This window comes from Saccostrea echinata, unplaced genomic scaffold, assembly GCF_033153115.1.
Source record: "Saccostrea echinata isolate AGI-Se365-2 ecotype Australia unplaced genomic scaffold, CSIRO_AGI_Sech_v1 ptg000004l, whole genome shotgun sequence".
NCBI classification, from domain to species: domain Eukaryota; kingdom Metazoa; phylum Mollusca; class Bivalvia; order Ostreida; family Ostreidae; genus Saccostrea; species Saccostrea echinata.
This window is the reverse complement of record NW_026889753.1, coordinates 8,493,877-8,517,929: the sequence shown is the minus strand read 5'-3', so window position 1 is coordinate 8,517,929 and position 24,053 is coordinate 8,493,877. Positions and strand designations below refer to the sequence as shown.

The 24,053-nt window shown below is 33.6% G+C and overlaps 1 protein-coding gene and 1 long non-coding RNA gene across 2 annotated transcripts in view; one reads left to right on the top strand and one right to left on the bottom strand.

Moving 5' to 3' along the window:
• LOC133179124 (collagen alpha-5(VI) chain-like) overlaps positions 1 to 2,625 on the top strand; it is a 284,568-nt gene extending 281,943 nt beyond the window's left edge. The window contains exons 20-21 of the mRNA XM_061313870.1: positions 792 to 1,140; positions 2,040 to 2,625. Of these exons, the coding sequence (XP_061169854.1) occupies positions 792 to 1,140; positions 2,040 to 2,140 (450 nt within the window). The 3' untranslated portion in view covers positions 2,141 to 2,625. The remainder of the gene's footprint in view (positions 1 to 791; positions 1,141 to 2,039) is intronic.
• Positions 2,626 to 2,690: 65 nt separating this feature from the next.
• On the bottom strand, positions 2,691 to 15,546 carry LOC133179459 (uncharacterized). The gene is made up of 2 exons (XR_009720126.1): positions 15,471 to 15,546; positions 2,691 to 3,447 (listed from the first exon to the last, which is right to left on the bottom strand). It is a non-coding gene; the product is annotated as an uncharacterized LOC133179459 (long non-coding RNA).
• Positions 15,547 to 24,053: the final 8,507 nt, after the last annotated feature.

The window sequence follows — 24,053 nt, the reverse complement described above, 5'->3', positions numbered from 1 at the left end:
GGTCTAAAGGTCAAAGTACTTGGTATCCAAAGAAAGGTCTTGTCACAAGAATTACACATGTGAAGTATGAAAGCCCTAGCATCAACTGTTCAAAAGTTATGGCCAAGGCTAAAGTTTGGCAAAATTTTGCAAAACTGGTTCAAGATCAAAAGGTCAAATATGGTGGTACCCAAAGAAAGGTCCTGTCACAAGGAATACACATGTGAAATATGAAAGCCATAGCACCAACCAATCAAAAGTTATGGGCAAGGTTAAAGTTTTGGCAGACAAACAGACAGACAGACAGACGGACGGACAGGGCACAAAACTATATACCCCCGAAATCTTTGATACGGGGGCATAAAAATGTTGATTATGGTACATTCTTATTTTTAACTTTATAATATTAGTGAAACAAAAAATATTGAATCTGGGGCATCCCTCGTATATACAGCATGGGAAACTATTTATTTGGCGTAAGTAGTTTATTACGAAGTAACGTTATTCTATTTGAAGAAGGTTTTTAATTGTTACAAGCTGTCTTATTTTCAACTGTGTTTTAATTTTATGCGAAATAAATGGGTTATTTTGCATCTTAATACTCTAGTCTTTGCCACAATTACAGTTTTGTCATATGTAAGGGGGGGGGGCATTAATGTTTCATAAAAGAATATGTTATTACAATTGATAATCGGTAGATTTAAATGATTTCCAGAACATGATGCATACATGGATCAAAGTGAAGTCTTCATTCATTTGTAATCAAGGGGGATAAATATGCTCTGTACTATTTTATCTTACGTTGGTTTCAGCCACCAGAAATACTAGATCTGCCAAATTCCATGTCTGTTGCCGAGGAGACGGGCGGAGAAACGGTTTTATACTCCACAGTTGTGGAAGATCCTTCAGGTGATGAAGTTTGTTGCTTGTTAGAGACTGTATTACCCAGTTCTACAAATTTTAACGTAACTGGAAACTCAACTGCTGGTTCATCACGTGGTATATTTTCCATTTTGACCACTTCAAATCCCGCCTTTTCTTACAAAGACATTAACTCTTACATGGTGAAACTCTGTTGTGACGACAGTGCAGATAAAACTACAGGAATATTACTAGTCAATGTGAAGAAACCAGCGAAAGCAGCTGGATACGAACCACCAAGTAAGTGTAATGTCGAATATTTTCCTACATGTTCAAGATCTTTTTTTCTATCTGTAATTTCCAAATGTGAAATACATACCTTTGATAAAAATATTTTAGTTTAATAATTTTACGTAGCATCATGACTTCACTGCCTTAGCTTAAGCTAAGAAAAAAATTCCTAAGAGCAGGTTTTTATACATTACCTTTACAGAATACAAATTTTTTGTTATCAAATATACGAATTAATTGAGCATATTAAGAAATTGATTGATTGATTGTATGTTTTTTTACGTCCCATTCGAGAATTTTTCACTCATACATATACCGGTGAAGGGCTTCAAATTTTGACCTTTACTCGGCACTCAGGGCCATTGAGCAGTGAGGGTTCTTTATCGTGCCAACATCTGCCGTGACACGGGGCCTCGGTTTTCAAGGTCTCATCCGAAGGACCCGCAACTTTCACTTCAAAGTGCTGAGGGCATGGCGAGCGCATGGCGAAAGAACAGTTGCTACCCATTTTTTATCGACTTAGGTCAGTCGCGGCTGAGATTCGAACTCACGACCTCCCGATCACGGAGCGAGCGCTCTACTGACTGATCATGAGCTACCGTGAACGGTTTAAGAAATTGAAAAAAAAATATATTATGCAATTTAAATAACGAAATAAATTAAGTTATACAATATAAGAAATATACAATACAAATGAAATTTAAAGAATACAAATGGAGTAGATCAAATATTGCAACGCTTTACATGCCATAGTTAAGATAGATCGAATGGTGCAACGCTTTACATGCCATAGTTAAGATAGATCGAATGGTACTACGCTTTACATGCCATAGTTAAGATAGTTAAGTTAGTGCAACGCTTGACATGCCATTATGATACTTAATGATTTTTATTTTCCCCTTTTTCAGATTGGTTTATGTTGTCTGTGGCGATGTCCTGCGTCCCTGTCTTCCTTATGGGATTTTGTGCATGTGTTGTGCTTATTCACACAATGTTTGTCGTAGGATAATACACATACCTGATGATAAATTTCATTCTACTGACAATATTTATTTTCGCACACGAAATATATGCATCGAAAGTGTTCATCCGTTGAAAGGAATTTGGTTAAATCATTCGAAATTTTATTTCGTTTTACTTAAGATGTTTTTGTTGTTTTATTTCTCAGTATTTCATTACATTATTTTTTTTAGCAGAGTGCATTGGGTTCTAGTAATTTGATATTTCTGTTGAAAGGAAAATGGTTAAATCCTTGACATTTTATTTCGTTTTACTTTAGATGTTTTTGTTGTTTTATTTCTCAGTATTTCATTATTTTTTTAAAAGCAGGGGGGCATTGGGTTCTAGTAATTCATTATTATATTTGGTATCTGTATTTCATTTAAATTTTGATTTTATGTGATCTCAATTCTGCTCATTGTTATGCTTCATAATGTCGTTGAAAGATTCTCATTACTTGCTATCATTTAACTACAAAATGCTTATTTACTCGTATAATTAGTTACTAATAATCAATCTGAAAGATTGAAATATTTTTAAATTCAAATAAAAAAAATGTATCGTCTTGATGATTATTTAATTTACTTTTCTGTTTCACATGCTATTGCATGATGATGTGGACGTACATGTATAGTATGATATATATTTCAATTTTTTTTTTTTTTTTTTTTTTGCTTACTCTAAATTAATAGCAGAATGACAAATTGATCTATTTATACAGCTTTTCCTTGAGTATTTATTACAATACCCAGACCAGATGATAGTCTTGTGGCATAGAAATTGAAACATCTCATGGTCCTAATTTATCCACCGTTGATTGTTATTTTTCTCTATCTTTGATTGGCAATGTTACTGACCGTCTTTTCAATTGTTCAGAAGATCGTGTGCATTGTCGATCACATTAGGGACAATGGCGACCACATATACAATAATGAACAGAATCACGACAACAGATACAGCGAGCCCAACAATCGAGATCCACTTGGAAATGTTTCCTCTCTGAACAGCCTCTTTCTGCTTGCCTTCAATGAAACTCTTCGACGACAGAAGAGAGAAAACAGTTGCTGCGCAACCGAAAGGACAGTTGCAAAGGATAGTGATCAAAGCTAAACACATGTAATTCTGTGGCTTCCGGGTGTTTGTTCTTGCTTGGCCATCCCTATTATTTTCAGAGTTGTTTTCGGTCAAACTACATTTTGACTGAATAATTGACGAGTTTGAAACAGAAAGAAATTGTACAGTAGATCGGTCTTCTGTCTCCTCTTTATGAGATTCTTGTTCATCCCAGGTAAGCCCATCGGTTTCCATGTCTAAAATCTACAAAACACAAATAGGAAGATTAAGAAATTAAATACAATTTTCATTCGGTCGGTAGGGGATGCTCACTCCTCCATGACACCTGATCCCTTCTCTAATGTTTTGGGGGGTCCATGTTTGTTCTGCTTCTGTATGTCTAATGGACTTTGAGCTTGAATGCTTTTCGTTATCTTCATATTTCATTCACTTTATATATAAAGTATGTACATGCCTTAGTAACCTTTTGAATATTCCAAATGTTAAAAATGATGTATCAATTTAAACTATACAGTATGTGGACATTTTTACATTACTTTCTACATTACAACACTTTTATACAGAAGTCCACTTGACGGGAGAGGCGAAATAACTCCGCTTTTTGTGCAAAAACTAGTGATGTCAACGAATATTCGAACATTCGAATATTCATTCGATGAGTTAATATTCGAATATGAAATTGAGATTCGAATATTCGGTGTTTTTCAGATTTCACAAAAAGGTAATACATTTCAATTAGAACAGTGCTGGAATTATCCCCGTTTTATTTACTAGCGATCCCCTGATTCCTTTCGCTACTTTCTTATAGATCTTCCAAATTATTATCATTTTGAGTAAGGTATAAAAGAAATAAACAAGAACTATTAATGTATAATACAAAAAGTATTTTCAGGAGTTTAATATGATCGGATCTAGAATCGAGGACAACAAAATGAAACCTTTCTTGAATGTCTAAGAGACGTGAAGGATGTACTTATGAATAAATTTTATTGATCATTGAATTACATCTTTGATAGAATCATCCTGTAATATTGTAAAGGGCTCAATTTCAGAATAATGCATCAATTACTTGATTATCTTGGGTTAAATATTAATTTTAAAATTTTAAAATCATTATCGGGAACTGAAGAGTAAACGACAATCTTGCCCCTGGTTAAACGTTAAAAGTTTGAGCTTGTATAGATATCATTTGTTTAATCTATATTTCGGTTGTATACACTTAATTCAATTATTTATTTTAAACATTGACAAATATAAAATGTAGAATTCCTATTGTACACTTACAAAAGTCAATATCCAATTTTACTTCCAAATACCGACACAAAACCTGCCATGAGAGTATAATGATGTACATTTGAAATAAACCAAATTTTATTTATCTTATCGAATATTCGAATATATTCGAATACTTTCATTGAATATTCGAATATGAATTATTGACAAAATTGACATCCCTATCAAAAACCCATGGCCTGTCCTGCTCTCAAACTTTTTCATATTTCTATATTGTACCATACGAAAAAATGAATAGAATTTTAAATTTGAACTATTTAAGAATTATTCACAGAGCTGTTGAAAAGAGTGCGGGGATAAATATCTCGAATTATACACCTAGTTACATTAAATCCAGATCAGCATAATCAAAATTTCAAAAATAATGAAACCATCGCTATTTACTTGTAAAATTATGTCTTAAGGATGCGAGCTCTAACTACTCGGAGAACATCCGAACAAAGATAGTTCTCAATAACTTTCAATTCAAGCCTTGCAAACCATAGCGGATTGGTCAAGCCGTAGCAACCGAGTCCAATCACACCTTTCAAGTGAAAGTACAGTCTATGGTAGGCCAAGAGTTTGTGAGGAGTGGGGCGGATCAGAAAGTAGTTGATAGACACACTCAGGCATTTGACATAACGTATTTTTTTATTCAAATAAATATATAGTCAGGTAGCTTGCTGTTTAATGCTTAGAAAGGGCTAACCTTATTTCGTAATTTATGCGTTCCCCCCCCCCTCCCCAACCCAAATAGACTGTCAAACGAGACGACCTGTATATTTTAAAAGATATATTTACAACAGATGTTTTAATTTCCCCAATTTTCCATTTCTTTCATTTTTATATGGAAATACCTTTGCTTAATTTTAAGTTATTACAGCACGCTGCTTTAGATCCACCCAAGAACTGACCAATACGGAATTTCCATTAGAATATTGATGTAAATTTCCACCCCCCTTTTAGCAATTTCTCGGATTGTTGAAGCAGTAGATTGAGTTTGACGAGAGATTTTTTTTTACTATTTGCACATGTAATGCGCCCCTATGGTTGCACTCACCACAAAGTGAATACGGTTGCAGGGAATTAATATTTACGGAGTTTCAGACGAAAAAGCAAGTTGATGTGACTGACTTAGAAAAATGCAAGACTGTGGCGATGTGTATCTGTGAATTATTAGGTATGGGGTTATATATATTTTTAATAAGAAAAAATATGTAACGTAAAGTGCCTGTGTTGGTAGAGGTCCAAGGATTTCTTTTTTGAAATCGAGCATTTGTGCATTTGAAGTAAGAATTTGGAGAAATAAATCCAAAACCGAGCGAAACTTTTTGTGCGCAATAAATATACAGTTTTTCCATTGGTGGTACTGAAGCTCTCCGGTCTTTCATTTTTTTTTTTTTGGAGAGATACTTTTCTGCAGCTACATTTGCTGCTGAAGAAGGAAATGATTTTAAACTTCAAGACGGATTTGTATGGAAAAATTAATACATGTATTGACTTTTCGTCAATACTTGTTTTACTTGTTTTGTTGGGTATCATTCTTTCGCCGATAACAATGATTGTCAGGCATCTAGCAAATGTAACTATATGCGCACACATGCGCATAATTTTGTTACTATTTATTGGAAACCTCTTGTTAATCTGTCATAACATGTTAAGAACTACGGAGCTTAATATGCATTCACTTTGCATTAAGACAGTTCGATAGCGAAGGAAGGTACTTCCCTTTATCATAAAAACACCCTTTCCCTTCAAAAAAAGTTTTTTCGTTCAATTGTGTGTCGAGTAAGTCTAACTAGCACATTAGTTTATTTGTTTATTTAAGTTATTGACTGTTCTGTACTTTCTGTGCCTTACGTAAGACACATATTTGACTTCTGAATATTACACTACCCGATCCTTTCTTTGCCGTCTCAGCATCAGTATCAGCAGTCTCGTTTAAAGTCATCATTTCGTAAATTCTATGGTCGATACAATGACCTTGTCAGCAATTACAAATTATCATTGAGTCAAATGCTGACTGACGTTTTTCATACTAATTGTTAGGCCATTATTTACACACTGAATTGTCGACGGATTTTCCCGTTATTTCCCGATCATGACAAGGAGCACACGGCGGGTGTGACCGGTCGGCAGGGGATGCTCACTCCTCCATGGCACCTGATCCCACCTCTGATGTTTTGGAGGTCCGTGTTTGCTCTGCACCTATTTTGTAATGTTTAATGGACTTTTGAGCTTGAATACTGTTCATTATCTCCATATATTTCATTTGTATAAAATAGGTGAAGATAACGAACAGTGATGGATCTGGAAAAAAAAAACCTATGAACAAATGTGTAAACGGGGCATAAAACACGGACTCTTATAAATTCCAGAGGAGGGATCAGGTGCCTGGGAGCAGAAATATCCCCTGAATGAGTCCCATTTATTGATCAAGTAGACAAATTAATCCGTTATCAAATTTTATAATAAAATCAAAAGCCTAACAATTGGTTTGTAATATGTCAGTCAAAATACGAACAGTGATAGGATGTATCTGTTAACAAAGTCATTATAATGACCATAGAATTTATGAAATGCTGACATTAAACGTGATTATTGAAACCCCTGTAACACCAACTTCATTGTCAGTAGTCTGCCTATGTTTAAAAATCGAAAGTGTTAAGAGCATATCCTTAAGTATCTAATAAGTTTGGAGATAAAACACATCATATGCAGGTGATATTGGAATATTACTACATAAATAAGAAAAGTTAGCGATGGAAAATTTACAGTACGTCTACTTTCAGTTTGACAGAGAGTAATATTTGATGTAGAAGATTGTTGTTTATCACTTTGCTTTAATGAAACTGCTTGTAACATGATCTCAAGTCCCAGCAGTGAAGAGTTTATAAGCAAACAGACTGGCCATAAAACACATGTATTTATAAAGCGGGTATTAGCTATAAGGAAGCTTAATTTTGGTTGGGAAACAGCGGGGGAGGGACGGTGTAAAGTTTAGAACTTTTTGTTGGTCAAATTTAATTGCATTTTCCATTAGGAAAAGAAAAAGAATTGCAAAGATTTAAACTGCAATTAGATACACCTGTCAGTGCAGTATATTGCTATCTCTTTCAATCGAATGCATAACTCAAAATCGTCAAAAAATGAACATGATGTAAGAAATGAACAATGTTTTTCAGTGAACATAGGGTTATGAATAATATTAGCTCTGGAGACATATTCAATGACAACTGTTAGGGCGTTATTGTAAATATGTCTGCAGAGCTCAAGATGTTCATAACACCATGTTCACTGAAATAACTATAACTAACTGATTATTACTTATATTTGCATTCTGTGGTGTTTTCAAGAATGTGAGAGGAAATCCTGACCTGATAAGGGCACGGCTGCTCGTCTTCATCGGAAAAAAAATCGATGATCATTAAATCAGCAGAACTGATTAATCCAACTTATTTCCAATAAATCACATACAGTATACATGATGTTTGCTTCTTAACGCCAGTTCGTTATCTTACTACAAATCGTGTCGTCTTAATGTAGTGAATTATCTACTCTTAAAGCAGCCTTCATATTCCTTCCTCATAATTCCAGTTTAATCCGATGTGTGTGTGTAAAGAATTCACTGTATACTGCTCTGTGGATATTTATTTGCATATTTATATAAACAATAGATAATGTAACTTTAAAAAAAATCTGTCCTCTGTAACATCCTCGTAAATTTTTGTTTTGATGCAGTTGTGACGTCATCGCTCAAAGTATTGAACCTCTGAGAGAAAAATAACATTATTATGAAAAAAGAGAATATTTTTGTATTGTTTTTAACTTTTGAATGTTTTCTTTTAAATTCATTTTTAGAGCTGAAATCGTTCTTGGGAATAGATACGGAAATTTCCCTTTAAACACCTGCAGGTGAAGAATTATCTTTCTTTGTAACTACATGTACATGTATATGCCTAAAAATGTAGGGATAAATTAAAAATTTACCAGTTATGTTCATTTGGAGGAAATTTTATTACACAATGAAATACTTTGATCAAAATTAATTTCAAAAACTGTAAATACACCTCGATCAGCAATTGTAATCATTTTGATTTTTTTTCCGGAGGATTTCATTAACCAGAAGTCTCTGATGAGACTGTAGCTCTACTGGTCAGTATATATTACAAAGGAAAAGTATCACTTGGATTTGAAACTTTGCAACACGCAGCAATAAATAGAATAATGTATCTAAATGTAGTCTACTTGTGCGCAAAGTTATATTGAAATCAGACTAAAACTGAAGGAGGAGTAGCCTTTTAAAGAAATTTCACAGAAATTTCTATTTTTAGTAACCATGGCAACACCGTTCATCAAAAACCGATACACTAAATTATGTATCTTTAAGTTAGTGTAGTCTACTTTTGTGCCAAGTTATATTGAAATCAGACCAAAACTGTAAGAGGAGTAGCATTCTAAAGGAATTTCGCAAAAAAATTCTATTTTTAGTAACCATGGCAACACCGTTCATCGAAATCAAAAACCAATGCACTAAATTATGTATCTTAGTGTAGCCTACTTGTGTGACAAGTTATATTGAAATCAGACCAAAACTGTTGGAGGAGTAGCGTTTTGGAGGAATTTCACAGAAATTTCTATTTTTAGTAGCCATGGCAACACCGTTCATCAAAATCAAAATTCGATGCACTAAATTATGTATCTTAGTGTAGTCTACTTGTGTTCCAAGTTATATTGAAATCAGACCAAAACTGTAGGAGAAGTAGCATTTTAAAAGAATTTCACAGAAATATCTATTTTTTAGTAACCATGGCAACACCGTTCATCGAAATCAAAAACCGATGCACTAAATTATGTATCTTAGTGTAGTCTACTTGTGTGCCAAGTTATATTGAAATCAGACCAAAACTGTAAGAGGAGTAGCGTTTTAAAGGAATGTCACAGAAATTTCTATTTTTAGTAACCATGGCAACACCATTCATCGAAATCAAAAACCGGTGCACTAAATTATGTATCTAAGTGTAGTCTACTTGTGTGTCAAGTTATATTTAAATCAAACCAAAACTGTAGAAGGAGTAGGGTTCTAAAGGAATTTCACAGAAATGTCTATTTTTAGTAACCATGACAACACCGTTCATCGAAATCAAAAACCGATGCACTAAATTATGTATCTTAGTGTAGTCTACTTGTGTGCCAAATTATATTGAAATCAGACTAAAACTGTAGGAAAAGTAGCGTTTTGAAAAATTGTTTACAGACAGACGGACGGACGACGGACACCTTACTATCGCATAAGCTCTTCTGGTCTCTGACCAGTAGAGTTAAAAGCTACCGTTTATTTCTTTTGCACAAACTTTCATATATTCAATACTCAACCATTTTCAGTTCTGTAGATGCGTGATCTTTGCTAGTGTGTGAAAACAATTTGTTTGAGTTTTGGCTTCGTCTGTTTCTGCATTACGTTGTTATTGTTCGGACGCGATCGCATATAAAGACAAAGAAACAAGGCTACTCTTGTATACCCCTCCCCAAACTTTTAATTTGCAGAAGTATAATTAAGTAATTTAGTGTAATGACATAAAATTGAACAAAGTTTTATTGAAATCGGACAGAAACTGTCGTAGTAGCGTTTTTGACACTGGACACAGCGAAATCCTGATTTTGACAAGTAGAGTTAAAAAGATAGAGTTTTATATGCTCAGGCCATTCCAAGTTTTTTTTTTATCTGTTTAGCGTCCACCCTTCGTTCAAAAAACTACCTACCTATTCACAAATGCACACAAGCCAAAAAATAAAACAAAAGCTTTATAGTATTAAAAAATGACATCATTTTAAGGATTTAATTTTATGAATATATTTGTCTTGAAGAGAGATCCATTCTTTAGCAAAATAAAGGGTACTAAATACATAAAATATACATTATATGACATACTGTATACAGCTGACATTAAGAGAAATTGACAAAATCCTCAGATTTCGATCAGCACATTAATCAATTTCAGGACTCCTGCTTTGTTTGTTTTTTCTGATATTCGGTGCCAAAAACCAAGGCGCATGCGGACGCTAAACATAGGTTCCATTTTGACGTCTCAACAATTGATCATTCAATACTGTCAACAGTAAATTAAAAATGTCCACACTTTTGAAGTTTTTTTTTTCACTTTTGTTGCTTTAGACCTTCTATTTTTAAGCAATCTGAACCCTATATCTGAACTTAAGTAGATGTTGATCTTCAGAAGCAAGTCTTCCATCGTAATAAACTTTAATGATTAACAGTTAACAACAAAAACCCTATTTAATTGAAACATCTTTGTCATTACAACAAATGTCACTTGCAATCGATTACAGGACAAGATATAGCCTGTAGTCCGAGAATTGAACATAATTTTTTTTGATGAAATATAAAATAAATGTAGCATATATGTCCTTTTTACACTATGGATTTTCAATCTCCTTGAAGGTATTCTGTTCTATCGCAACTCTTCTACAGTTCCCTCCCTTATATAATAGCTTTTTTTCCCAAAACAAACAAAAACATAAAAACAGACATTAAATTCTATCTCTTTTAAGTTTTCGTTGTTTCATGACATAGAAGTATTTTGCATCTGTTCTCCGCAATTTTTCTCATTTCTTAAGTTCATCGTACTTGGGTCTTGCCCCAATATCTACAGCTTTTCATCCTTCAGCGCAAGAGAGCAAACCGTCGTGAAAAGAATTATATTGAAGTGTATCCCTTTCATGATTTCTTTACTTTCAGATTAACCGTTCCATATTTAAAATCAAAGCTGATTATTAAAATTTGTCGTTTTTATACATCAACCTGGTATACAGAAAACAGATGAGTAAATTTCATTGAAGGTTCTTCGAAATGCATAATTATACGAATTGGCCTAAAATTGCCATGTTCTTTTTTCTGTGACAAACTTGTTTTTCAGAGGTCCCACTTTATTCTAGAGCCATGGAATCCGATCCCCACTGCAAAACTTGACGGGTTCTTCGGGTGAGGCCGCATGAAACAAGGCCATGTGTCGCTGTAAATACCAGCATGAAATAAATCCCTCAAAACTCCATGACCAGAAGTGCAAAACAGTCACTGTCAAGTATGAGCAGAAGAGGTGCTAGATCAGATAAATGTTCAATAAAATGATTTTATATCATATGGAGAAATGGTGTTCATTCTGCTCATTTGAATATCGGCCATATTGCAACTATAATGGCGGCCGATTTCATAAAGGTTTATATATATATAGAAAATACAAAAAAATCACAATTTTTATATCCTAACTATTTCGGATAAAGTTCTTCCGCCGATGGTTTGATTCTTCTTAATATCTTCTACCGGAAATGACAAGACTGTTGATACCAAAGTGAAAGTTGCGATCGCCTTTTCAATTTGAAAATTCGAAGCGAGAGTATATTGTTTTAATGAAGGAAAGAGTACATAATTGGTGTTTTTATCATTTTTGATGATGAAATATAAGTGTTTATTGCAAGTTGACAGAGTTCTTCCGCCGATTAAGAGGTGCAGGAGAGAACCTATTTTTATAAAATACACATGAATTACCATTTCATGAGGAGTTACGACCGCCTTTTTTATTTGAAAATGGCAATTTCTTGCATCAGTGTGACCTACTTGATATCGCAAAAACGGCATCCTGAGTCTTCAGCTGTTAGTCACACAAAATTCTACCCATATAACTATGACGGAGGCTTGAAGACAAAACAAAATAAAACAGGCTTGCAGGTTTTAACATAAAAATTTAAATAAATGGAATTTCGAGTATATGCAATATCTTATGAATATTTATGAGAATAAATCACGTGGAAGCAATCTCATGAATAAATTGCACACCATTTCTCCATATGTCTTTTTTTACCTCTGAATCTATGGCCAAAGTATCAGTCATATAAGACTAAGGGACTAGAATTTACACCTGGTTTAACCTTTGAAGTATGGAAACCTGGATCAAGGCCACAGCACACCGGTTAACTATGGTGGCGGTGAAGCAGAAGCCAGATATGGCCTATGGGTACTCTGGACAACCATTAACGAACAGACAGGCTTGTTAAGACTGGATTAAACTAACTACGGGAATTTGTACAAAGTACTTCTTCCTGCTATAAGCCTGTAATAATTGTCAGTAGAAACTGTAAGATATATTAAATAAATTGGAATTGATCAGTCAGTAGTGGTAAAAATTCAATTCCCCGCACTTGCGCGGGATTTCATCTAGTATGTTAATATATTGTCAGATTAAAAAAAATTAAAGCGTTTTCTCAAACTTATGTCATTCCTCCTTAACAATGTACATGTACAGGTAGGACGCAAAACATACTATGTAGAAAACGCAAATAAAAGAAGGGTTTCATTATATCTGATACAGCGTATTACTAAATTTATTTTTAAACAATTTCGCTTGTACAACAAAATGAAATTGTAAAAAGCAAAAAAATATGTTATTCATGCCTCCTTCCTGCATACTTTCAGTACTTTGATTGTGATACAAACAAAAAGATGGTTCTCTCGTCCTGCTATTGATTGTTAAATTTTCTGTTGTTCTATTTCTGCCAAAATTCCAAGCATCTGTAAACATATGCTATAATATTATGGGATGGGAGAGGTCGATGGCCCCGTATAGGGCGATATTCTACTCTTAATATTCTGAAGCTGATATTTCTCGTTTGAAAATCCTCTTTTTAAAGAAATGAAAAATGGATTCGTCACGGTTACAGCTTTTCTATCATTTATAGCGAGAACTAGTCATCTCAGACAGAATGGTTTTTAAAGGTTTTCCTGTATTCGGCTTTTTATATTTGTTGTTTATCGATTTTTTTTACAAGTTGCTTCAGAAATGACAGCCATATCACTGACACATAAACCTTCAATTGTTAGATTGTGTAAATGCTTCTAGCCTAAGGATGCATAGCTGTTGTATGCATGGCTTATTCCCATAAAAAAGGGCTGAATCTCTGCCACAGTTACATTGATGTACAATTTATGTTGGTTATTTCAACATTTAACAAATACTCATTGGGTTGATAGCCTCATTCAAGATACACATGACTGTTCCTTCAATGCAAGTACCGACTGCTTGGCAAAAAAAAATTAACATGTTTCTCATCAATACATAGTTTATCAAGTATTTTAAACCACCTAGATCTATGTCACCCTTACAAATGCAGAGAAGGAACTATATGTACATATTATGTTCACTGAATTTAAACTTGTGATTAAATAAAATCAGAGTCACTTTTTCGTCGTCATGCAAAGTCTACGAATAATTATTCTCACCAAAACTTTTTTAGGAAAATATTGATTATGATATATATCATTTCTAGCATTGTTGATAGGAACCTGAGCTGTATTTTCAGCAAAGTCTGAAGAAAGATATTCCAAATGAAAACATAAAAGCGATCCGTCTTCTAAACACAAGCCAACTAATTAATGAATCCAAGTTTGAGAGGGAGATTTACAAATCTGATATATATATAGAAAAATATGTGTCCAGAAATCTATGACGATATTTTAGCTCCGGTCCTTTACCATTAAATAATTTTGGAGCATGTAGCTTAGCACATTCAGGTTATTTCAGAACTTCGCTTTTAGAAATCGTGTTTTAATTATAATTAATGTGTCAGTGTAACACAAAATCCCCCGCCGACGACAAGCATTCTCTTAAAAAATGAAGTATAAGGATATGAAAATACTGAAATCTGGAAGCGAGACAAAATATCATATCATATTGCTGCTTTTCTTTTCTTGAATATTACAACACAGTTTCAAACAACTTAATGAATAATAAATCATTTTCAAAACTTTGGGAAATATCATGGGTCAATGTACATGAACATTGATTTGTAAGTCATCAAGATACAGATATATTCAAAAAAGAGGTGTGTTAAAATTTCAAGCATCAGCAATGAGTAGTTGCTGAGAAAACAGGAAATTTGGCACGAACAGATGCATGGATAAACAGGAAGTTGACATCGGATTTGTACAAAAATGAATCTCACAATATTGCATGACTAGACAAAGAATGTGCTAAAATTTCAAGAACCTGCCTTGAGTAGTTGCCGAGAAAAATCCGACGGGAATTTGTTACGGACAGACGCATGGATAGACAGGAAGTTGACATCAGATTCGTAAAAAATGAGTCCTATCATATGGCATGCCAAGACAAAAAATGTGCCAAAATTTCAAGCATCTGCGGTGAGTAATTGCTGAGAATTTGTTACGGACAGACACACAGGTAGACCGACTCACAAGGGTAAAAGATTATACCCCCTCTCCCTCGGAGCGGGGATATAATTATAACTTTTTAATGTTTTAGGCGGCCTTAACTTTGGTAAAAAAAAAGGGGGTCAATCAACAAGAGGCTTGAACTGTAAGTCATCAATACAAAGAAACATGCAAAAGACCAGCTCATGATCTACAAGCACAAAAAAATATTTACAAGCACAGCAAAAATAATATAAGTAAAATAAGTATTATTAAATAAATAAAAATAAAATAAATCCGGAAAACTATGACGGAATTATAAGGAAAGATTGACGGACAGATAGGAGTAAACCACTTCACCACTTCAGGGCAGGGGCAAAAAAAAATGATATTGAAGACATTATCATAAGAGATAGAGTTTATTCGGGGGGAAAAACCCACACAAATACCAATTCTACATGTACCCACGGGCATACAATTAAAATGCGTTCAAGACTTAATCATACATGAAAATCACACACACAGACATATATATATATATATATATATATATATATATATATATATATATATATATATATATATATATATATATATATATATACTGTAGCTAAAAAACGTTTAACGTAATTAACTCTTTTGACTGAAAAGGATGTCTTCACTGTTAAGTCTAAGTTTCAAGCACATCATTAATTCTAAGGGCACAGCAGCGTCCATTAGCTAAAATGAGAGATTCAGTTGGACAAAATAAAACAATTTACAAGCAAGGACCTACCTTCAACACATCTTCATTAGTAACCTAACAGTCTATCTACCAGTCTGATCGAGCCAGAAGACGTATTAAACAGCTGCTGGAACTGTCGTCTGTCATGGACATAGCCATGGTATCGATTTTCAATCCAATTGTACATTTTCCGAAAAGCACCGACTTTGATTTCTCTCAGGTTTACAAATAAATGAGCAATATATATTCATTATCTGCCTTCAAGTAGCTATGGTACCGTTTGACAGGACGAGGGTGACAAAAAAATGGCGCTAATATAGCCTTTCATATTTTATTTGTTGCTTAATTAAAATAAATTTTGCACCGTCTCAAAAAAGCAAATTTGTATTTCACCGTGATACGGAAGATTTCATGAGAGGGTGTTTAGAAAATACTGATTTTGTTAGCGCAAAATTTTTGAAAGTATGAGGAAATGCATATAATGGTAGACTGAAGAAAGACCTCTGATTACAAGTAATATTCTTGTCGTCTAAATTTCGAAAAAAAAAATACATTTCATTTTCAACTACGAAAATGAAATTTTCTTCGATTTCAAATACCTACGGTTCGCATAAAAAAAAGGAACCACAAAAAAGTTTTAAAAAAAATAACACAACTGATTTTAATACTGGAAAGACAGTTCCTCCTCTCAGTGAAGATTTCACAGTGACTTTTTTCGTCTGTGAAGTTTGGGGAAATTAGCCTGGTAGGATAGCTACTCGCTTTTTCTACTGTAATGAAACATTTAACTCCAAAGACAATGTTTACAAAACTTCGGGAAAATTTAGTTACCTTCTCTGACTAGAGAGTTCCGAACAGGTAAGTCGGCAATTTCTTTTGATAAGCTTGACACCGATTACTTACATTATCAAAGAGCCGAAAGGTGATGAAGTCAATTAGCTAAATTTCCGTTTTGAGTTTTTTAACAATAGGAAGATTAGGTGAAGCCGAAACAAAATAAACAAGATTCTAAATCGTACAATTAATTTAATACCTGTGACATAGCAGTGTGTCAAGCCAATCTCGCAAAGAATTTGCCAACAAAAAGGCCGAAATAAAAAAGAATTTTACAGTTTATTTAGTAGATAAAATAATTGTTTCACAATCTGTCATGAGTAAATTGATTTCCGAAAGGTGACAGATTGCTCAAATTCCGCATTTAATGGATTCAAGAAAGCGTATATTTTTTTGTGATACAGAAAAATAAAAATTGAAATTATTTTAAGAAAACTTGATGAAATTAAACAAAACTGAAATTAAGAAAAAGGAAATTAATTTCATAAAAATTTAAGCAAATTTAAAATGTCAAATTGTAATGAATTAAAATTCATATAATATAACCAGATTGTTATAGTTAGTTTTAAATTCTATGAATTCTAAAACTTTAATGTAACAAAGATACTGTCTATTGTATATTGTATTGCGAAATAGCAAGATTTACAGAAAAGAAGTGAGAATACGTATATTTGTCAAAGAAGTAAACGGAAAACTGTTTACCATGGTGTTTACCAAAAACGAAGATCGTTGGGCTGTAAAACAAACTGGAAATCTTTTATCTTGAGTGATTAATCTCAGGTAGTTATAGGCCACGTAATCTAGGATGTTTGGGGATTAGAGATCGGCCCAAGGATCGCACCCTCCGGAGTACAGTGTATGTATGGCAATTTTGGTCGATTCTAGAAATTATTATCAAATATTACATAAAACAACTAAATGGTTTAGTCCATTTGGCTCCCGTTCAGAAAATGGCTATATTTAATTACTATGGGAAGTGCTAATGCAACTGTGTTACTGAGAAAATATATTTTGAATTGATCAGCTATTCCGTTGCTGTGGACACGGTCTTCAAATACCTGTACCTCCAGACCTGAAATCTGGCTATAATTGTATTTTTTATAGCGTTTACAATGCCTTCAGGAAATGTCAATATTAATACTCTGGGAAGTGGTAAAGCAACTGTGTTAGAAAAAATTTTTTTTTTTGGATTGATCATCCATTCCGTTGCCATGAAAACTCTTCGAAAAACTTTCACCTTCAGACCTAGAATCTGGTTTTATTAATTTTATTGAATTTCATTAATTTTCATAGCTAATTCCGATTTTTCAAAAAAGAAAACAAACTATACAATGTTTAATTGAAATATAATATATAATTATATTTACTACAAGTTGTTTTGAAATTCTCTTTTTAGGGAAGGAGGGGGGGGGGGGTATCAACTAGTCAGACTGACTGTTAGTATTTAGTCTGTTCATCCGTGGAATTGCGTTTGACAATCATTACTTCGTAAGACAGACACTAATACTTGACACAGAAGTTCTCTTTACCTAAAATGTCACGTCCTTGACCTAAGGTCATTTGGACAAGCCCGAGGTCACTAGAAAAAAAGTTCCAATTCATATAAATGAATGTGTTATGTAAAAAAGAAATACAATTATTTTCTGTGGCCTATAATTGTTGTCTTAATGCATTGAAGTAGCTATTAATTATATATTATTTATTAAATTTCTTTATCATTAACAAAGTTTAATTTTTAATAAAAGGGGAATATTAGAAAAGTTTTACACGTATGGTATACCGTACCAACGTTACTTTTAAACAATGTTTTGCATTCATCTGAAAATATCCTGAATATAATAACTTCACAACAAATTAACACACGTATGATCTTCTTTATACATAACGCAATATTTAAAAAAAAATGAATACAATATTATGCAGCAATATACCTTCATCACCTGCATACGGGGTTTATATCTCTCAGTTGATTCGATACGCAAGAGCATGCTCTACGTATGTACAATTTCTAAAACGAGGTTCTATATATGGTCGATACAATGACCTTGTCAGCAAATACAATTTATCATTGAGTCAAATGCTGACTGACGTTTTTCATACTAATTGTTAGGCCATTATTTTCAAACTGAATTGTCGACGGATTTTTTCCGTTAATTCCCGATCATGACAAGTAGCACACGGCGGGTGTGACCGGTCGGTAGGGGATGCTCATTCCTCCATGGCACCTGATCCCACCTCTGATGTTTAGAGGTCCGTGTTTGCTCTGCTCCTATTTTGTATTGTTTAATGGACTTTTGAGCTTGAATACTGTTCGTTATCTCCATATATTTCACCTTTCCTTTGAAACATTTTTTTCATATATTGACAAAGTGAACAAAGCGAAGAAATATCCATTGATCTGCACCCCATATATTCGCATTTTACATATCAACAATGTATTTTGAGATAAGATCACGATTAAAAAAAAAAAACGAAAATATTTTAAGAAGTAGTTATCATGTTTAGAATACGTGTATTTATATTGGCATACATACATGTTAAAAATATACACAAAGCTATTTATTCAACAGCGTCGTATTAAATCTTCATGTGTGACTTTACATGATAGTCAGAAAAGACAATGTTAAAAAGATTTTTACCTGGTTTGAAGAAGTATAATTTTTGCATGTAGAATTTCTTTCTTTCTGTTTTGTTCAAGGCGTCACACATATATTTTAAAACGCTGTCAAAAATGCCACTTTTTGACGTTTTCGTGCGAATTAAGACAATTTAAAATCATTAATTCACTGCATATACTTAAATTTAATATATCAATGTAACATTAAATGAAAATATAAATATTATTGTTTTAAAAAATATCAATCTCATGAAGGTTCATTGACGTTTGAATTTTATCAATAACGGGGCAAAATATGTTGGAAACCATATATAGTTCATAATAAATTTATTATAAGAGGTTTTTTTTTTTTCTAGAAAAAAAGGGATTGCAGCGATCGTTTCCAAGACACCTCTCTTTCTGACGGCCTTGTAAAAAAGAACGAAACAAATGCCAGGTAAATCAGTTATTCGAAGTTATTTTCAACATACAGTAGGATATTACCTTGTATTACATTTATAACTTGTAAAAAGGAAACTTCTAACAAAGTACACATGTGAACTTATTAAGGTTGTTTTTCTTTATTTTAAAAATCTTTACATTGCAAGGACAACAACTTTAAAATTACGTCTGGCATTCATGTTGCATTTGATTTGGATGTATATATATATATATATATATATATATATATATATATATATATATATATATATATATATATATATATATATATATTAGGGATGGCAATCGAATACAGAATTGTCAATCGGTTAACCGCAAGACGTCCCGACCGATTAACCGGTTAATCGTAACAAATTATACATTTCCGAACATGTTTTTTTAAATTTAATTCTATTCATAACCCACCCACCCACCCCTTCAATAAATTAAAAACAGCATTAGTAATGTTCCGTTATGCTTGATCTGTATACTTTACGTATTTTAATTCAATTTCGAAAGGAAAACCATAAAACATCCATGAGATACATGTATCAAGGACATTGTTAACTTCCTGAGGACCCCGGGGCCCAGAAATTACACAAGGTCATTCTGCATCGTCACCATAAGTAGAAACAAAGTTTATACTATTACTTAATTTACCACGTCTGCATAAGAATTTAATTTGGCAGATAACTGCAAGAGATACACATTGTAATCAGTTCAAAATACTCAACGGTGATTTAATTATTATCATTAAAGAAATATAAGATAGACTGGGTAACGACATGCTGTTTAAACAGCAATTAACACTTCACAAATTGACCAATTACCCTAGCACCTCAGTCCAAAGGGCCTTAACAATTTATATCTAAATACATGTATATGTGAAAACGTTATAACTCATCAACAATCATAGCTTTTTTAAATTGTATATGGAATTTTTAAAGAAATTTACACATATTTTCAGTTGTTTCCGACTAACCGATTACAGATTTCCTAACCGATTTTCATCATTCCGACCGATTAATCGGTTAACCGGTTACAAATTGCCATCCCTTATATATATATATATATATATATATATATATATATATATATATATATATATATATATATATATGTACGGCCAAATTCCCTCTTTGTTTGGCCTGAAACTATAATTATGCAAATCTAACTGCGTTGTTACGGTGACCCTACGACGTTTTTACTGCATGTATATCAGGACGCAGAGCCACGGCGAGCTAGGCGACCCAACCGCGTCACTTGGAGAACCCACCTTGTTCTTGCGGCACTATAAATAGTGAACTCTACTGCGCACCTTGGCGTTCTGCTTTTTTTCATGAACGCCGCAGGATCGCAGTGAGACGCAGGCCTGATGAGAGAGGGGTTCAAGGCTGGCATGATTTTAAAACTTTTGGTTGAAGAAAAGCGTTCTTTACATTCTATACTAACATTTTCCATGCTTCAGATATAAGTAATAAATAGATAAATGATATTAATAGTAGTAAAGATAATTTTTGAAGATGAAATGAAATACAAAATATGACAATTCCTTTAATTTTCTTATACTACGACCTAAACATAATTCGTTATAATAATAGGTTTCTCCATCATTTTAAATTTTACTGAGGTAGGAGACTTGCGAGAAGCTGTAATACTCCCGGTCTTTTCGAGACCGAATTCGCAAAGAAGCCACTATAAATTAAAAACACAAAACTCCTATGAAACACTAGTTTGATACACAAATTATATTTATTTTTGGGGGAATTAATGGATATCGAATATATATAGTTTAAAAAGTGCACAAAAAAATAAATAAATAAATAAATAAAAAATAAAAACAAAATGTGTTTGTGAAACACTGATGCCACCCGTATGGCAGCTTTTGGCGAAGGCTAAAGTATCTCAAATGCAAGTCAAACTCCAGGTCAAAAGATAAAAAATGTTGATACCCAAAGAAAGGTCTTTTCTCAAGGAATATACCTGTAAAATATGAAAGCCCCAACACCATCCATTGAAAAGTTATGCCAAAGGTTAAATTTTGTTCAGAAGTGAAACATCAAAGTCAAATGGTGCCCAACGGAAGGTCTTGCCACAAGTGATATACATGTACGTGAAATATGAAAGCCCCAGAACCAAATGTTAAATGCTATGGCCAAGGTTAAAGTTTTTTAAAGTAGGTCAAACTCAAAGATCAATGGGCAAAAATTGTTGGTATCCAAAGCACGGAATACACATGTGAAGTATAAAAGTTCTAGCACCAATTCTTCAAAAGTTGTGATCAAGGCTTAAGTTTTTCAAAAGTTGATCAATCTCCAAGGTCAAGGATCAAAGTTATTGGTATCCACAGGAAGGTCTTGTCACAAGGAATACACATGTGAAGTATGATAGCCCTCGCACCATCTGTTCAAAAGTTGTGACCAAGGTTATAGTTGGGTAAAATTTTTCAAACTGGGTCAAACTCCAAGGTCAAGGTCAAATTTGATGGTACCGAAAGAAAGGTCTTATCACAAGGAATACACATGTGAAATATGAAAGCCATAGCTCTAATCAATCAAAAGTTATGAGCAAGGTTAAAGTTTTTGCGGACAAACAGACTGATAGATATTGTAGTTGTGTTATATAGCATTATTTATTAATTTATAATCAGTAAATAAACTTTCAGCTTGACAGTTTTAGTTTCCAGGTACACACAAATAATTATATCCAACTATCATTCATTCATTACAAATGTAACAGATCTAACTAAAGAGTGTTATTAGTATCATAAACGGGACTAACAGTAGTAGTGAACTTTCTGTTAAGTTTTTTAACATAGTAAACTCAATGTAAATGTACCAGAAAAATACAATACATGTATTACAATTACCACTATTCCCCATGCAAATCCATATTCAGTTTTTTCAAAAACACTTACTGTATCAACCTGAGCCGGTTTCCTTCTACACCTTTTTTATGTCCCCGTATCGAAGATTCGGTCGTATATAGTTTTTGCCCTGTCCTTCCGTCTGTCTGTTTGTCCACAAAGTTTTTAATACAGAAAACTCGAGAAAATATTAACTTCAATTCTGTGTCCATGCCCCTTTAACATTCCTCATAACTTTTGATTGGTTTGAGCTATGGCTTTCATATTTCACATGTGTATTCCTTGTGACAAGACCTTTCTTTGGGTACCATCATATTTGACCTTGATCATGAAGTTTGACCCAGTTTTACAAAATTTTACACGACTTTAACCTTGGACATAACTTTTAAACAATATGGCTGAAATATTGCCGACTCGACGTTAAACAATAACAATCAATCAATCAGATACCAACAAATATAGTCGATTGACATTGACCTTGGAATTTCACCCTTCTTTTGGAAAACTTTAACCTTGGTCATTACTTTTGAACAGTTGATGCTGGGGCTTTCGTTTTTCACACATGTAATCCTTGTGACAAGACCTTACTTTGGATACCAACAATTTTGACCCTTTGACCTTGGAGTTTGACCTACTTTTGATAAACTTTAACCTTGGTCACATCGTTTTAACGGTTGGTGCTAGGGCTTTCATATTTTACATGTGTATTTCTTGTGAGAAGGCTTTTCCTTGGGCATTATTAAATTTGACCTTGACGTTTGTTTGTTTGTATGTTGTTTAACGTCCCTCTCGAGAATTTTTCACTCATATGGAGACGCCACCACTTGCCGGTGGAGAGCTGTAAATTTTGCCCTATACTCGGCACTTACGGCCATTTAGCAGTGGGGGGTCTTTTTCGTGCCAGCACCTACTGCGACACGGGACCTCGGTTTATACGGTCTCATCCGAAGGAACGGTCTCCACGTCCCACAGTGGGATTCGAACCCGCGACGTAAGGATCAACTCCTTACTTTGCGACTCTAGAGCAGACGCTCTAACCACTGCGCCACGCGGGCGACCCTTGATGTTTGATTTACTTCTGAAAAACTTTAACCTTCTACATATCTTGTCAATGGTTCTTGCTACGGCTTTCATAGTTCACTGGTATATTCCTTGGGAAAAGACCTTACTTTCGGTACCAACATATTTGATTTGCATTTGAGATAGTTTAACCTTCGCTATAAGTTGCCATATGGGGGCATCAGTGTTACACAAACACATCTTGTTTTTGTAAAGAGATTCCCGCAGAGACTGAACACTCTTTCACTAGGTACAGAAGAGGCCAGAATTTCTTAATATTTTCGCGCAAGGGTAACTAATCTAGGGAAAAGAAATTCATTTTTTGCCACTATTGTTATATGTGGTATCTTCATCTTCAGCATTTTCAGTGCTTCCAAGATACACAGTGACCTCTTTCTCTACAGCAATAGATATTGAAACTTTATCCTCATATACAGTAAAAACATTATCAAACCAATCCTCCATATCCTTGCATTTCATTTTTTTTTTGGCTGAAGAGACCCCATTGTCTGTATCGTCATCTTTACAAGTAACATCAGCTTGCTGAACTATACATTCACTATCCAAACTATGAAGTTTTGGAAGAACATCAATTGAAGTCCCACTTTGGCCATCTGCCATTTGAAACAACCTTTTTGAAGAAGAAGTTGATGTGCTGAAATCCTTTCTGCCTCCGCAAAAAACGGAGATTCTTGGTATCAGGACATAGTAGCCATAAGTGGGATTTCTTCAATTTAATTGTTACATACATGTTTTTGCACCTTCATTTAAACAACCCTCTGGATAATTCTACTGAAATTTGGATTATCAACAATTTTATTCACTTTTTTTTTCAAAA